Consider the following 16,376-nt stretch of genomic DNA (forward strand, 5'->3'; position numbering starts at 1 on the left):
ATTTTCAAGAATATTTTTTATGTAAGGTCAAATTGACTTTTAGAGAAAAGTTGCAAAAATTAAAGTAGCTTTTGGAGTCATATGGCAGCAAGCTCATCCCATAGCAATATTATTAAACAATTCACTAATATTTTTCTAGGAATTCTGATTTCAATTATTTTTACCATTTATAAATTTGAACCTAACTTTGGATTTAACTTTGCCAAAAACTGAAAAATATGAATTTTACTCAATTATTTTAGTTCATTAACACTATTTTTCTAATTTCAAATTAGGGTATACAGTTTATGTTTTTGGTTTTTGTTGTCAGTGATAATTTTTCCTCCATGTGCGCACGCGCACACACACACACACACAAATATATATATATATATATATATATATATGAAAGCAGCCATCTCACTGAACTTTACAGATAACATTAACATTTAAGCATTGATTGAACCAACTCTTTGAGGCAGATAAACATCAACTGGAAAAAAAATTAGCCTTCTCTCACCTAAGTATATTTGTAGTTATAATTCAGTGCCTCATAGTACTGATTGATCCATAACAAATCTTCTCTACACAATTCGTCCTGACCATATATCTAGCCTCAAAACTAAACCACTTCATTGACAGGGAATGCTCACCCTTTCAAGGCAAGTAGTATAGCCTCAGCTCTAATTTTTAAATGGCTTGTCTAAGTGTAACCCTCTATTCTAGCTTCTTTTCATTAATAGTTTTCAGTGTCTCTATTTCTGCATTATAATATTAATAGATAGTTATTATTATTAATAGATAGTTCAGCAATGTCTCAACTTGGGGTCCAAAAATAAATTGCCTGAAGAGAACAACAAAACTCTCAAAATAATGGACACATATTATAAATATATTCATTTTTCCAGTGCAGAGAGGCCACAGCCTTAATTGATTCATGGAGTTTTCTATGACCCCAGAAGCCTAAGAGTCACTAACACAAATGGATAACCATGAATAATTAATACAATTAAAAATTATAGCAAACAGAATTCTGGTATTATTTATATTCTGCAATATATACATATATGTGTGTGTATACATATATATACACACATAAGCATAACTTTGTGCTTCTAGTGTATATTTCTGCTATATTATTTATTAAATATATATCTGAATCCCAGACAACACATGTGTCTCCAGTCTTCATTCTAATTCACTTACATACTTACATGGTTATTCAACATAAATACAAAATTTATTGTTCAGAACAAGAAAGCTCTTTTGAAATAATTATTTAAACAACTAATGACTCTTCTGTAGGAAAAATCAGGAACATTTGTGCGCCATATAAAAATCATACAACTTTCAATATTCATTTTTTTAGTTGTGCTCACATCCCTCAAATCAAGGTTGCCTAATTTTTAAAAAAGTGCATTGTCTTTAAAAAAATAACAAGGCTAAAACATTCTGCAAGGATTATAAATGACAACTGCTCTAGAAATGATATAAGAAAGATTTTAAAAAACATTCTGTCAAAGTTGTAACATTTCTCAAATTCTTAATTTCTAAATAAACATTTTTCAAAGACTGCCAAATTTGACAATACAAAGAAAATGAAAGAATCTATCAGGTTATGACTCATCTTATTTGGCTCATATATAATATTTAACTGATTTGCAATAAGATGCCAAATAGTTTATGCCATTTTCTGATGAAAACAAAGATGAACAGAAAGTAGTACATGCCACACAATGCCATTAGAATTTTCTCTAAAAGCTATTTCCAATTGTTCAATACTGTAGCATTCTATACCGACTGATAGGATAAAATTTTATATCTGAAAAATTTTGCAGAAAGGGAGTATATTAGTGGTTATCCAATGCTAATTGCCTCACAAGTAGATATATTGCTTATAGCACACATAAAACATGTCATTACACATCAGGGATTCTGCTGCCCAGACTTCCATGAAGGTAAAAAGCAAACAGCAACACACCATTTACATGGCCCTTTCTTCACATGTGCATTTTCTTAAAGAATTCTGAAGGTTGTCAGAGTATGCACTTAGAGAATATTTTATTTTCTCCAATGATTCACATGACTTGTGTTTTAATTTTACTTTCATAACAACTAATGCTTAAATATCATAGTAAAGAGCATAATTTATAAGAATTACATATATAAAATGTATATAAATATATGGCATATATAGTGTATATATATAACACACTATATATATGTATAAAATATATATCTTCTCAACAAGCTCATGAGATACATATATTATTATTTTCCTCATTTTATAATTGAGGAAATTAAGACCCAGTTACTGAGGTGGTGGAGGTGTGATTCTAACCCAACAGTTCTTAACAAAACTATATGTCACCTCAAAATAATATATGCCCATAGTCTTTTTTAAAGTAAAACATAATTAAGGAATTATAAGAAGAACATATAAGCCTCACCCCATTCCTTTCACTCTACACACCTACTTTTCAAAGTCAACCAACCTAATTATTTTCCATTTGGCATTTAATTTATATTTCAAAGAGAAATCAACTTATCAACTTTAAACACTATCCATTAGATTCCAATTCTGGAAGATGAGGAGTTAGCTTCCTAATACCACCAAAGCCACATTTACCTTTTCTCCTGCCCTCCCAGAGTAATTGCACCATAATCTTTGCTTAAATCACTCCACCATATTTACATTATTACGACCAAATAAGCATTACTCACTGCCAAACCAAGCAAGACACTGTGATTTTTCCCCCTTTTCTATATACCTTGAGATCATGCTAGTATTACCAAAGGTCCATTATCTAATTATATCTAATGTATTCCTCAAATCTTTACATGACAGTTATATATATTTTGTTCCAAATGATCTGTGGAAGACCTGTTAACAATACTTTTCAAATGTTGATATCCATCCATTTTTTTCCTACCTGAAGGCCTTCCTTTAGAACCCTTGCTTTCCTGAAGCAGTCTAGATGGCTTCCTTCTACTCAGGCTACTCCTGAGACTTCCTATCAAGGTTCTTCTGTGGTAGATCTCATTTCCTATCTTCTCTGTCTTCGAGTAGTTTGGTGTAATTTCTTGTTTTTCTAGAGCACATCATCCAGTAACTTTCTAAGAAATGGTACATGGGTGGTTAATATTAGAGTTCTTGAATTCTGAATGTCTTTACTTAATCTTCATATTATGGCAAGGTATAGAAGAATTCTTTTAGAAATCACTTTCTATCAGAACTCTTTAGACTTCACTACACTGTCACTAACTTGAAACATCGTTCCCATTTCTCTATATGTAACTTTCTCTTTGGAGTGTTTTATTAATAGTATTATTTTTTCTGTTTCAGTGGTGTTCTGAAGCTTTTGCGTGATGATCTTTGGAGGAGTCTCTCTCTTTCATGGTGCTGAGCACTCTGCGAATCTCTAAGAACAAACATTTCATTTGTTGCTATCTGGAAAATTTTGTTTAAAATGTTCTGCTCATTTCAATATATCCATTTTCACTCTTTGTTCTTTTTTTTTAAGAAATTTTGAAATTTATCCCATATTAAAAAGAAAAGACAATGCTGATACAGTTTTTAGAAAGTGATATCACATAAATTTCATTTAAAAGCATTTACATCAACACATTTTATTTGCAGCTATATAAATATAATGGCTATAATACGTACTATAGTCAACAGATTTGTTAAAAGTGGATAAATATATTTTTTTATTTCAGCATATTATAGGGGTATAAATGTTAAGGTTATGTATATTGCTCTTCCTCCTACCCCCCTCAAGACAGAGCTCCAAGCATATGCATCCCCCAGATGGTGTGCATCACACTCATTATGTATGTATATACTCATCCTCTCCATCCCACAAGAGGTGCTATATCACCGTTGTTTCTTATAGCTGAGTAGTACTCCATGGTATACATATACCACATTTTATTAATCCACTCATGTATTGATGGGCACTTGAGTTGTTTCCACATCTTTGCAATTGTGAATTGTGCTGCTATAAACCTTTGAGTGCAGGTGTCTTCTTTATAGAGTGTCTTTTGTTCTTTTGGGTAGATGTCCAGTAATGGGATTGCTGGATCAAATGGTAGATCCACTTGTATCACTTCAAGGTATCTCCATATTGCTTTCCACAGAGGTTGAACAAGTTTGCAGTCCTACCAGCAATGTAGGAGTGTTCCTATCTCTCTCCATCCACGCCAACATTTATTGTTTTGGGACTTGTTAATAAAGGCCATGGAGATAAGTGATATCTCATTGTGGTTTTAATTTGCATTTCCATGATGATTAGAGATGTTGAGCATTTTTTCATATGTTTGTTGGCCATTATTCTGTCTTCTTTTGGAAAGTTTCTGTTCATGTCCTTTGCCCACTTTTTGATAGGGTTGTTTAATTTTTCCTTGTTGATCTTCCTGAGTACTAAACAGATTCTAGTTATCAGTCCTTTATCATATGTGTAGCTTGTGAAAATTTTTTCCCATTCTTTAGGTTGTCTGTTTGCTCTCATGACGGTTTCTCTGGCTGTGCAGAAGCTTTTTAATTTGATCAGGTCCCATTTATTTATTTTTGTTGCTGCTGTGATTGCCTTTGGGGTCTTATTCATAAATTCTTTGCCTAAGCCAATGTCTAGAAGAGTATTTCCAACGTTTTCCTCTAGGATTCTAATAGTTTTACACCTTAGGTTAAAGTCTGTTAGCCAGCATGAGTTGCTTTTTGTTAGAGGTGAAATGTGTGGATCTTGTTTCAGTCTTCTACATGTGGCTATCCAGTTTTACCAGCACCACTTATTGAATAAGGATTCTTTTCCCCAGTGTATATTTTTGCCTACTTGTCAAAGATTAGATGGCTATATGAAGATGGTTTTATATCTGGGTTCTCTGTTCTGTTCCTCTGGTCAATGTCCCTGTTTCTGTGTCAATAACAGGCTGTTTTAATTACTGTAGCTTTGTAGTATAGTTTGAGGTCTGGTAAATTGATACCTCCCATTTTGTTTTTATTGCCTCAGCTTGCTATATGGGATCTTCTCTGGTTCCATACAAAGTGTAAAATTCTGGAATTCCTTTTGGTAGATTTTGACCTTATGAATTAATCGTTTATTTCACTATATTTCTTTATATTTTCCATTCCCTTTTCTGTTTTTGCTCTGAAAGACTTCCTATGCCTTATTTGCTAACTCATTCCATTCAAGAGTTGTTTCTTAATATCTTGTTATTCTTTTCCTGGCCTATTAGTTTTATTTTATAAATAAAATATCTTTCTGAAGATTTCATTTAAAGAGTATGTTTTTAATAATTCCTTTTATCCCAGGCCTCTGGACTTTCTTTTTCTGTTTGATTTAGTCTTTCTCTTTTAAAAGACTTTTACCAAAAGTCTGGTAATTTTTTGTTTTTGGCTCACATTAAGCAATGCAATACAAAAAATACATAATTACAGCCTCTATGTACATATGTGGGAATTTTTGCAGACTGATGAAGTAATAAATATGATTTTTTTATTGGAAGATTTCAAAATGTCTCCTATTGCAAGTATTTTTCTTGAGTTTCTTGCCTGGAGAGAAATGACCTGGCTCCAAACATTCTAATGTCAGCATGGAGGGTTTTGTATTCACTATGGAAACCCTTATTTAATCTTGTTATCAGTGGGTCTTTCCCAGAACTATTTCTTAACTGGCACTTCCAAGTCATGAGCGCTTCTGTGTTTCAATGAGTAAAGGATTATGGAAGTAGAATAATTTCTCCATTAGCCTTCTGTTTTCCAAAATGCTTTGGGTATCTATATCCTCTGCAGTCTCCTCTTTCTTCTACTTATTAATGTGTCTATGTTTTTTCATATTATTCTGGATTGACTTCAAGAAGGAGGAAGTATAAATGATTAGGTTTAATACATCATGTTTCCCTGAAGGTTTGGAGAATTATTTATACTGGTAGCCTTGTTTCATATCGGGTAAAAGATTTGGAATGACGGCATTAAAATTCAAAAGAACTGAATTCCTGGCCCAGTTCTTACTATCTATCTATGTCACTATATGCATGCTACATAACTTATCTGAAGTTTCATTTATCCATCTGTAGTTTAGTCAGGGAAATGTAATAGTTGGAGTACATACTTACAGTGGCAAGGCAAAAGGGGTGCCAGGTATTGTAGGGAAAGAAATTACACTGCTTTCATCTGGATTTATTAACTCTAAGATCAAAAGTGTGTATGACTTGGTTGAATGCTAATTTCTTGTACCTTCATTCAATAAAAATTTATCTAAAAATCTGTTATGCTGACCCAGCAATCTCACTCCTAAGAGGAATGAAAACACTACTGCATAAAAACTGGTACAAAAGTATAAACATCAGCAGCATCCATAATAGCCAAAAAGCAGAGACAACCCAGATGACCATCATCTGATCAATGGATAAATAAAATATATTCATAAAATGTAATGGTATTAAGTAGAGTTAGGAATAAAGTATTGATACATGTTACAACATTGATAAACCTTTTAAAAATCAGCATGCTAAGTTAAAGAAGCCAATACCAAAAGACTATATATTGTATAATTCTACTGATATGAAATGTCCAGAATTTTAAAAAATCTATATAGACAGAAAGTAGATTAGTGGTTGCTTAAGTCTCAAGGAGTAGGTGGGAAGGGAGAGATAAAAGTAAGTGCTAATGGGTATAGGGTTTCTTCTCAAGATGATTAAAATGTTCTAAAATTGATTGTGTTGATGGTTACACAACTCTGAACTTACTAAAAAACACTGAATTGTAGAATTTAAATGAGTGAATTATATGGTATGTGAATTGTATCTCAAAAAAGATGTTAAAAATAAAGCATCTAAGAAATCTTGGCCAAAATATGTTTATTATGTACATTTTTACAACAGTGGGAATGTAAAACTAAAGATTTATGAGGTAGCAAAGTTTAAATTTGCAAAGTTTAAATTCTAGGGAAGGAAACTACATAAAATAATTATAAATTCTGATGAACAAAAGGCCTACATAGAAAACAAAATGATCACTAGATTGCAGTGATGGCCTAGATAGAAAATAAAATGCATCTGATCCCAATGATTAAACTGAAATCTAAATGATGACTAGAAACTAGCTATGTGGAGAAATAAAAGTGAAAAGAAAATTTCAAGTAGTGGAGTTAAATGTGCCGTTAAAATCCCTATGGCAGGAGAGAACTCAGCCTGTACCAGTAGCTGAAAATTTATCTAAATGGCTGGATTGAGTAGCACGTGATAAAGCTGCATAGATAGGTTGAAATTACGCAGGGTCTTGCAGCTCACAGTCTTGTAGCTCACATCTGTCAAATGTATTCTAAGAATAACAGAAAGCCAGTAATTGAGTTTAAACAGAGTAATAATATTATTAGATTTGCTTTTTTAGATCACTCTTGCCACACTATGAAGAATGGAATGGAGGACACTTTAAACTTTCTGTCCTATTTTTTTTATTTTTATTTCAGGATATTTTGGGGGTACAAACATTTTGATTACATGTTATGACTGTGAATTTCTAAATAGCAACATCAACCTTGGGAAAACTACATTACTCTTGTCATTTTAACAAGTATCCCAACTGGTAGCAGTATTAATTGGTAAATCAATATTCACAGAACCTCTAAAATGTTCATAGCCAGTAATTCCATCACTTGAATTTTTCCCATAACATAATGAAGACTAATACACAAAGATGTTTGTTGCACCAATATTTATAACACTGAAACACTGAAAACAAACTTAAAAGTCCAAAATTTATAAATAGTGTTAACTATCTTATGTAGAATTAGCCTTATTTTTTAAGAGATGCAGCTAATGCATTGAAAGTAAAATCAAGTAAATGAGATTGTCATGTTGTAAATCTAGGGCATACATAATTTTGCTTCTTTGCTTTAACTGAGTAGTTAATTGTCAAGTAAAATAGAATACTACAAGGAAATTAATAAACTTGAAATGGTCACGAAATCAATTTTGTCAGTCAAAGTTGGGTGAAATGTATCAAATGAATGTTCAACTTAAAAATAATTAACTTTTCTCTCTCTCTCTATATATATATATATGTTTATGTATACATAATTGTATATAGATATCTCTTATATAGTTTCGGTAACATATGCAACACACACACACACATAGAATTAATAAGCCATGAAGGTTTATTTTGCAAAATCAGAAAATTACCGGGTGCACCAGGGATTCCCTGATTTTTTTTTCTAGAAAATCAGTGGCAAGTTTTATATCAACATGCCTTCATAAAGAAAATTATTTTTAGAAGAAAAGTACTTGTCTAAGTAAAAAGTTTTTTCCTAGCACACGCTGATGTTTTTCTTCATCGTCATTACCTCTGCTACTAAAATAGGGTCAAACTAGCTCATAGTTTGCTGCTTCTATATACAAAATGATAAAATGAAAATTCATCACAGACCCTGAAAATTTCTAGTACTCTTCATATAGTGTTAATGATCTACCACAATTTGTACTGTATTTACAAGAGACCTATTTTAAAGTCCTCATCTTATCGTCATAAGCCCAATTTTTGTCTCAAAGAAATGAAGTGAATTATTTGCTAAACACAAGAATTATTCTCAGAATGGCAAGAAGCTCATCTGAAAATCACATCAAATGTATTTTGCTAGTCTCATGCTCACATTAGGGCACAGGCTCATTGAGTGAAATAATGCAGAATTATAAATACTATTTATATAGCTTTTTGGTGGCGATGCCAGTTTGTAAGTTTTGACAAAGCAGATATAGTTGAATTCAATTTTGTTAAATGGGCCTATGATAAAAATAAGTAATATACCTTTCCAATTATTTAACAGGCAAATTCATAAATACAAGTCCACATAATTAAATATTATTGATACAGTGCATTTGTCCACTGATTCTCCTTTTATATCAAGACCCCTAAAAGTAGTTTTAAAGAAAGTTTCTCATAAAAAGGACGTTTTCTTAAAATAGTAGATCACCATAATCTTAAAATAGTAGATCACCATAATATCTATTAAGTTCAATTAAATAGTGAAACATCTGCTAAAATTTAAAGTTATAAAATTGATAACTTACATGTATACGAAAAAAGTATCTGAATAAATTCACACTTCCAAATCTTTCAAACAATTACACTTTAATTGGGCCTAACAGTTGCTAGACCCCTTAAGAGAAACTTAATTGAATTTAGGATAGGAAAGAAAGATAGGAAAAGGTTCAACTAACATAGCAGAAAATAAATAAATTCTTATGGTTAATTTTGGCTATGTTGATATGGAAAGCAAATATAGAGGCATTGCTAGGAGAATACAGAGTGCATTCTGCACAAAGATAATGTAACAGTAGGCTAATTAGTCCTTAAACCCCAGAAGGTTGAACTGTTTTCTTGTGAGAAGCTCCTGGAGACAAATGTTCTCTTTATGACAAACTGTATAATATGGGTGAAGCCTCCCTCCCCTAATGAACACATCAGTGATCTCTGACATCAGCGCCGTTGTGGATGCAATCCGAAGCAGACATGGAAGGCCAGCAGTGGCAATATCTTCAGGAAATGACTCCTGTCTCTAGAGTCCTTGGGTACTTATGATACAATAAGCTTTTCACACATTCACACTAATGATGAAAAGAAGTGGAAGAAATAAGAAGTCAAGATACAAAATCTCCTCCCTTTTCAGGAAGAAGACGTTGGCTGGCATACATACATATGGAATAGGAGCGTTATTTTTAAAAAAGCCCTTGTGTAAACATGATCCAAAAAAATAATGTCAGAATCCCTAAAATGGCAAGCAGCCTGGTGATAAATTCTTCCAAGATAAATTACTTGCATAATAAAAATAATCCACAAAAGTATTCCAAATATTCTTTCAATACGAATTTGAATGATTATAACTACTAATTAGCTGTAGAAACACAGTGTTTGGCCGGTGTCACTTTGTATTAAGTAAATGGAAAGTAAAATTTTATCTAGTTAATATATAATCACTACTCAGTTCAAAAATTCATATTTAACTTCCAAATTAAATGTACGCATATGTTGTTCATGTGAAATTCTGTAAGACTGAGACCATGCTCTCACTACACAAAGATTGGTATAAATTCTTTTTATAGTAAGTATTCATATTTTCCCTAGTTTGGGTGCTTATATACCATGGTATAAACAAAAATGTGAGGTTGTTTTTTACGAAATTCTCTAGCTTCCACCCTGTCATTTCTAATAGTATCCATAATATTGAACTCTTCTGTACTCCCTAAAGATTTCTAACATCATCCTCTCTTGAGAAAGAAGGGAAATACAGTGCCTCTGCCCTACTTACACTGGATGTAGGAGAAAACTACCTGCCAGACACAGCAGAAGCACTCTGGGGCTCTGGAGGGTGAGAGAGACGCTAGCTGGCTCTCTGGAGGTCTCAGTGGGAGGACAGTGCTGCCCCTTAAGGGAAGTGGAAAGGAACCAGCCTTAGAAATCATCCTGAGAAAGGAAACTAGAACAATAACCAAAGTCACAACATGCTCTGGAGTAAGAGCAGACAGAGTCAACTTCTATGGCCATGAAAAGGCATATGAAAGTGTCAAGGAAAAAAATCTTGGGATGTTCATTTCCAATATCTCCCCTTCTTCATAGAAATTATTCTTAAGTGCCACTTGCTTAGTTGCTAAAGAATAAATGAACTTAAGTTTGGCATTTTAAGAATTGTAGCAAAGCACTTCCCTTAAAGTATCCTTCAGGAAAGGGCCTGAGGTGAACAGAACATGACCAGAGACTTTTCTAGAATCTGTTGAAGATTACTCACACATTGCTTTTCTTGTAGAATTGCCAGAATTTTGTCCTTCGTATTTTTGCTGTTTTCATTATGTTATCTTGATATGTTATAGGTTTTGGAAAATCTTACATTAGTTTGGAGATCATACAAAAACATTCATGAAATAAAAATAAGATGCCAATATTTCTGACTGCAAATAAGTATATGATTACTTCTATAGTTTGTTGTTTTAGAAAACCAGTGTATATAGTAATTATGTGTTTTAAAATCTATCAAAATCTATTTTTTCAGATACCTTACTGTTAAAAAAAATTTAAATAGTAATTGTTTATGTCTGCCATTTTTTGTCCATTTACAGAAAGGAAAATCAAATATTCCAAACTACTCCACATTAAGGTCTATTTAAAGTATTAGCTCACTTTTTAATCATTTCCCATTTCTTTGAAATGTATCATCCATCATCTGATTGCAATTCCTTCCTTTGTTAAGTAACAATGTTTGTTTTTAAAGAGATATTTGTCTCAGAAGACTTCCTTGGGAAAATATACAGAATCTTTTAATTTCATGAATTTCATTCATTCAAAAGGTTTTGGCACATTATTCTAATTCCTGAATGGTGGCCGTGTGTTTTTATCCAGTGAGTCGTAAAAAGTTTATTTATTCTATATGTGCTACCATTTAGAATAGTATAGTCCTTTTCACACTGCTGAAGAAATAAAAATATTATATGTAATCATTTAGTTGAGTATGAATTTAAATAAACAAAGTTAAGCATTTTTTATTACTGAATCTCATATATATATGAATATACCATGTTTAATTTTGTTATTAAGACTGAGGCTGTTTATATGTAATTTTTCATTTGAAATTGTAATATGAATTGTAACATATTTCCACGGGTGATTGAGGAAGAGATAGTATTTTACACTTAATTCAGACCTTTAAAATTTTAAAGAACACTACAATCTTATGTATCTTAGAACAAGTTCATTTATAAATTTGCTTCCCTGAGTATCTTCCTAGTGGAGGAAACATGTTTGATTATTTAGGAAGTCCTTATAATATGAACATTCTCTCAATCACACTCTCAAAGCTCTAATGGACTATAAACGTCATTGGGTTTTTTTAGGTTCTCCTGACTTTGTTATGTGTTTTTGCAAATAATTACCTTAAAATTATGCACTCTCTAAAATCCATTCACTGTGCATAAATAACAGAGGCAACTGATTTCTGAGACAATAAACATCTCAGAGAAGGGGAAGACAGTCACTCTAAGCCTTTGTGTGGCAGCAGTATGGGTTTTCCACAGTTAATATCATTCAGAACTGTGGACAGTTCCCGTAAAGGCTTGGAGTTGGCAATTTCCCCTAGTTTCTAAACACAACTCAAAGTAATGCTGCTTTTTATTGCCATATTTGTTTGCTGTTTAGTAGAAGCCTATTAAGACTGCTGTAGTATGTGCTCATACTCTTCTAGTTGATTCCTTTTTTCCTTTTCCAACTAGTTCAGTTAAAATAAATAAATAAATAAATACATCCCTGAGTTACTGGTTTCAGATTTTTAAATGGAAAGTCCTGCCTTGTTCAGAATTAATATAACTCTGCGCGCACGCTAATAAGAGGATCTACTTCACGACCTTCATTTGACAATCGCTAAACACGCTTATAACTGAATGAATCATACTTGGGAGACAAATAAGATCAGAAAACGTCTTAATTGTAATTCTCCAAAGCAGAGTTCTCCTGCTGACAGCTCTCCTGCCCTTCTCTCCGAGCTGGGGAACGGGAAAGAGATTTTTTAAAATAGACTTGTAGTCAAGGTCAAGAAAGGGTGTTGCTCTATTTCAGGAAGGGGGCTCTGGAAACGCCCCCTGTCTCTGTTTCAGGAACCAGAGGCTTCCTGTCAGGCTCCTGCCCAGCCTGGCAGCGCCCGGCTCCACTGAAACCTCAAGTTAGCGAATGTCCAAGCGCAAATCACCCTCCTTCAGCCTGCCTGCCACTATTTGGAAGAAACACAGTGAGGATGCCCAGTGCCTATAAGCAGAAGAAAAACAGATTAACACTCCCCAGGGGCAAGGCGGTCTGGAATAGCTAAGACTTGTGAGTCACTGTCTCCGGTAACACCATCTTCTCCTGAACCCCAGAAGCCTCCTTCTTCCCCTTGGGGAGGGACCCACGTCTTGAGGGAGCGGCGCGAGGAAGGATGTCTGCCCGCTCCCTCACACCCTCATCTCCCAAGCAAAAGTTTCCCCGGCACAACTTAGCATCCTCCCATGCAGGGTCATCGTGCTCTCTCCCCATCCTTGCCCGCTATGTCCCCAAAGTTCAGAAGGCAAAGGAGAACCTGCCTGGGGTCCCGGGCACAGCAACTCGCCATCCAAGCCCCTCCTGGGGGAACCTGGCTGGAGGCGAGTGGAGCCTGATCAGCCGAGCGGAGCTGCGGGCGGCGCCACCCCCGCCCGCCGCCCTCCGAGTCCCCGGCGCCCACTCCCAAGACCAAGGGAGCGAGTTCGAGGGCGCGCCTGGAAGGAGGGTGGGGCGGCGACGGGGAGAGCTCACCTGAAATCACTGTACGGGTGAATAATCCAGAAGCCTGCAGTTTTAACCCTTTCCTGCTCCTTCTCCACCGCCTTCTGGCTCCCAAACATACGGAGGGAGAATTTGTTGACCCCGGGTTGCAGCATGGAGGTGAACTGCCTTTGCATGAAGCCGTACGACCGCCGGGACCCCTCGGCGTCCTCGAAGCCCCCCGCCGGCTCCTCGCCGCCGCCGCCGCCGCCGTCCACCTTGAAGCACACGGAGTTGCCGTGCTCCTTCGCGCCGGCCCCGCCGCCCCCCGGCGGGGTCCCCAGGCGCTTCTCGGCCGCGGCCGGCCCCGCGCCCGTCGCGGACGCCTTGGCGGGGAAGACGCTGTTGCCATCGTCCCGGCTGTTGGACGAGGAGTTGGGCTTGCCGCCTCCTTCCATGCCCAGAGGACGCGGCCGGCGACGGCGCGGGCTCCAGACTCGCCGGCCGCCCGGCGCCGGAGACACTAAGCCGAGCGGGCAGGGGCCCGAGCCGGCTGCCGGCGAACCCGGCCGTCCGTCGAGGCGGCGGCGGCGGCGGCGCCTGCTGCTTCCCGCCCGCGCCGCTGCTCGCTGCGCGCCTCGCTCCCGCCGCCGCCGCTGCCCTCAGTGGCTGCGCTCCCGGCTCCGGCGCGGCTGGTGCTGAGGCTGAGGCTGAGGCTGAGGCTGCCTCAGCGAGGCGAGGCGAGGCTCAGCCCTCGCGCCAGCGCCTCCCCTCGGCTGCCCTCTGCTGGCCGGGAAGGGCCTCTCCCCGCCCGCACGCCGCACGCGCTCTTCCTCCACTCCTGCTCCACTTCTGCCCAGCGTGACATTGAACTCAGGAGCCCTCGGAGACATCTATTTGTGCGTGTTGCGACAGACTCGGCGCGCGTTTGCACGAAACGGGGGGCAGAAAGAGAGAGCGCGCGTAAGAGAGAGCAGGCCTGAGCAAGTGAGTGTGTGTTCGTACAAAAGAAACAAACATCCTAAAACTCATTGGCGACGTTGTCTGACGCCTGTTTGAATGATATTGCAATTCAGAAAGGGAGGACAGGCTGTCTCTACGTGCCGAAAATTCACATGGAAAGCTAGATGCCCGTTAGAAAATAAAGTTTAACAATGGGAAATAGAAAAGAGAGGTGTGTGTGTGTGAGTGTGTGTGTGTGTGTGTTTATTACACGCGCGCAAGAGAAAGAGAGGCAGAGGGCAACAGCTACTAGGTCTGTGTAATCCTGCGTAACCAGCTGCTTGGGGCTTTTCAGATTAAGGCTCTGCACCTGGGGAAGGACAACTGACCTCCTTGCACTTATCCCTGTTTATTTTTACAGACTTCCTTAAGCAGAGGATGGGATTTCTTTCTCACTAAAGGCACTGACTTCAACACACAGGTGAGCAGGTCTATCAGCCACCAATACTGAGAGAAAATTGTGTGAGGGAGACCTCACCTGAGCTGACCAATCTTTTTAGATAAATTATGTAATCCATAAAACACTAGAGGCGTGTGTGTTGGTCGATGTTCACCTGCACCATCTAAGGAAGTCAAGATGCCTTGGAATCTCGTCAGAATGTAATCACCATTTCAGATGAGGGTTGGGGTTTGGGGGAGTATTGGCAAGTGAAACTTGTAAACATGCTACGGGTGCTGAGGAAAGCATTCTGTTTTTTTTTCTTATTCCTGCTGTGTCTCCCAAACCCACTGGATTAGCTAAAGAAAGCAAAATGTGCTGCCAAACCCCACCAGTCACTCAGCAGGGCAGCCCCGGAGTCTGAAGAGCTTCAAGACTCCAGAATGTCCCCAAACATCTGTTTCAGATACAAGCATTGCCTTCCTGCCCACAGCCTCTTCAAAGGAAATCTTGCCCTGCCAAGAGTCCCTGATCCCCTGGGTTCCTGACAGCCACATTTTGCAGAGAGTGGATGGGCACTTCAAGGAGGGAATGTATGTCAGCTGCAACCAGTGGCCTATCATTAAAAAAAAAAAAAATGAGTGGGGCTAATTAAGGTGTTTTCCTGAAAAATTGAACAGTGATGAAACTAACGATGGGAGAGGCAAGGATAAAGACAAGGGAAGACAACCCCTTTATGAGGGGTTAACAGAGGCTGAGAAAGGAAGCGGAGAACAGAGCAAAGAGTAGAGAGAAGCAAAAACCAGAAACCAGTAGGCCTAACTGTTAGTTCTATAAGATTTCCCTTACCATTCTACTTACCATAGCCTATGCTAAATCTTTTTCAGTGAGCTATGTCCTGACTCAGACACCATCTGTTTTCAACTAATCAAAAACCAGAACCCTAAGAAATAAGTATAGGTGGCCAAATTTTAATGGTAAGAGATGGGGAAAATGTGAACAATATAGAGTTCTGATCTATCAAAGTAGGGACCTTGGAAATCCAAGAGGTCAGATGAGGATACCAGGTGCTGAGGGCAGAAGGAAGCCACGGGGATGGATAAAAACAAACATTGCCCAAAGCACAGTTCTGCCCAAGAAAGGCCGGATTACTCAGGCAGCTTTTCTTTATTAGACTAAAGATGTTTCCCTACTTTTCTCCCATTCTGCATGCTTCCTCAATCCCTCTATTTTCAGTCATGAGTGTGACAATGTATATTTTAACATAAATTTTAAGTTTTATAATAATGTAAAAATATACCATCTAAAATGTTATGCTGAGTTGAAGTAAGTTTCTCTTTTCTTTTAGCCAATCCCTCTATTTGTTCTATTTTGATTTAATCTTAATCATGACCAGGCAGTTATTTTAGTAAAAGTTTTCTGAGTTTCAGTGTCTGCACTAAACTAATATAACAGAATCACTGAAAAACGGGATCTCAAAATAGAGGTAAGAAATATCTAAAAGGGATTACAAGTCATTGGTTGCTCCAAGTATAGCTTTTAGGCCGTATTTTATTCATTCTAATTCTTAAAAACTACATTATTTTTTAAATTTGAGAATGTGTATCTTATATCAATGTATTAACTTAAAGTTGTCAGCAATATGAAAAGTCAAATTTCTTCATTTTTCAGAGTGTTGATTTAAAGTTATTTAGAATTTGGATTATGGAATTTGGATTCCTTTGAAAGAAAAATGAACTTGCAAGAAGAGTGGGG

At 36.9% G+C, this 16,376-nt stretch overlaps 1 protein-coding gene across 2 annotated transcripts in view; it reads right to left on the reverse strand.

The window, feature by feature from the left end:
* Positions 1-13,788, reverse strand: part of HCN1 (hyperpolarization activated cyclic nucleotide gated potassium channel 1) — a 385,147-nt gene extending 371,359 nt beyond the window's left edge. For both annotated transcript variants that reach the window (XM_012740382.2, XM_012740381.2), the window contains exon 1: positions 13,292-13,788. In XM_012740382.2, coding sequence (XP_012595836.1) covers positions 13,292-13,698 — 407 coding nt within the window. In that variant the 5' untranslated portion in view covers positions 13,699-13,788. The remainder of the gene's footprint in view (positions 1-13,291) is intronic.
* Positions 13,789-16,376: the final 2,588 nt, after the last annotated feature.

Source organism: Microcebus murinus, chromosome 11 (genome assembly GCF_040939455.1).
Source record: "Microcebus murinus isolate Inina chromosome 11, M.murinus_Inina_mat1.0, whole genome shotgun sequence".
Classification (NCBI taxonomy): domain Eukaryota; kingdom Metazoa; phylum Chordata; class Mammalia; order Primates; family Cheirogaleidae; genus Microcebus; species Microcebus murinus.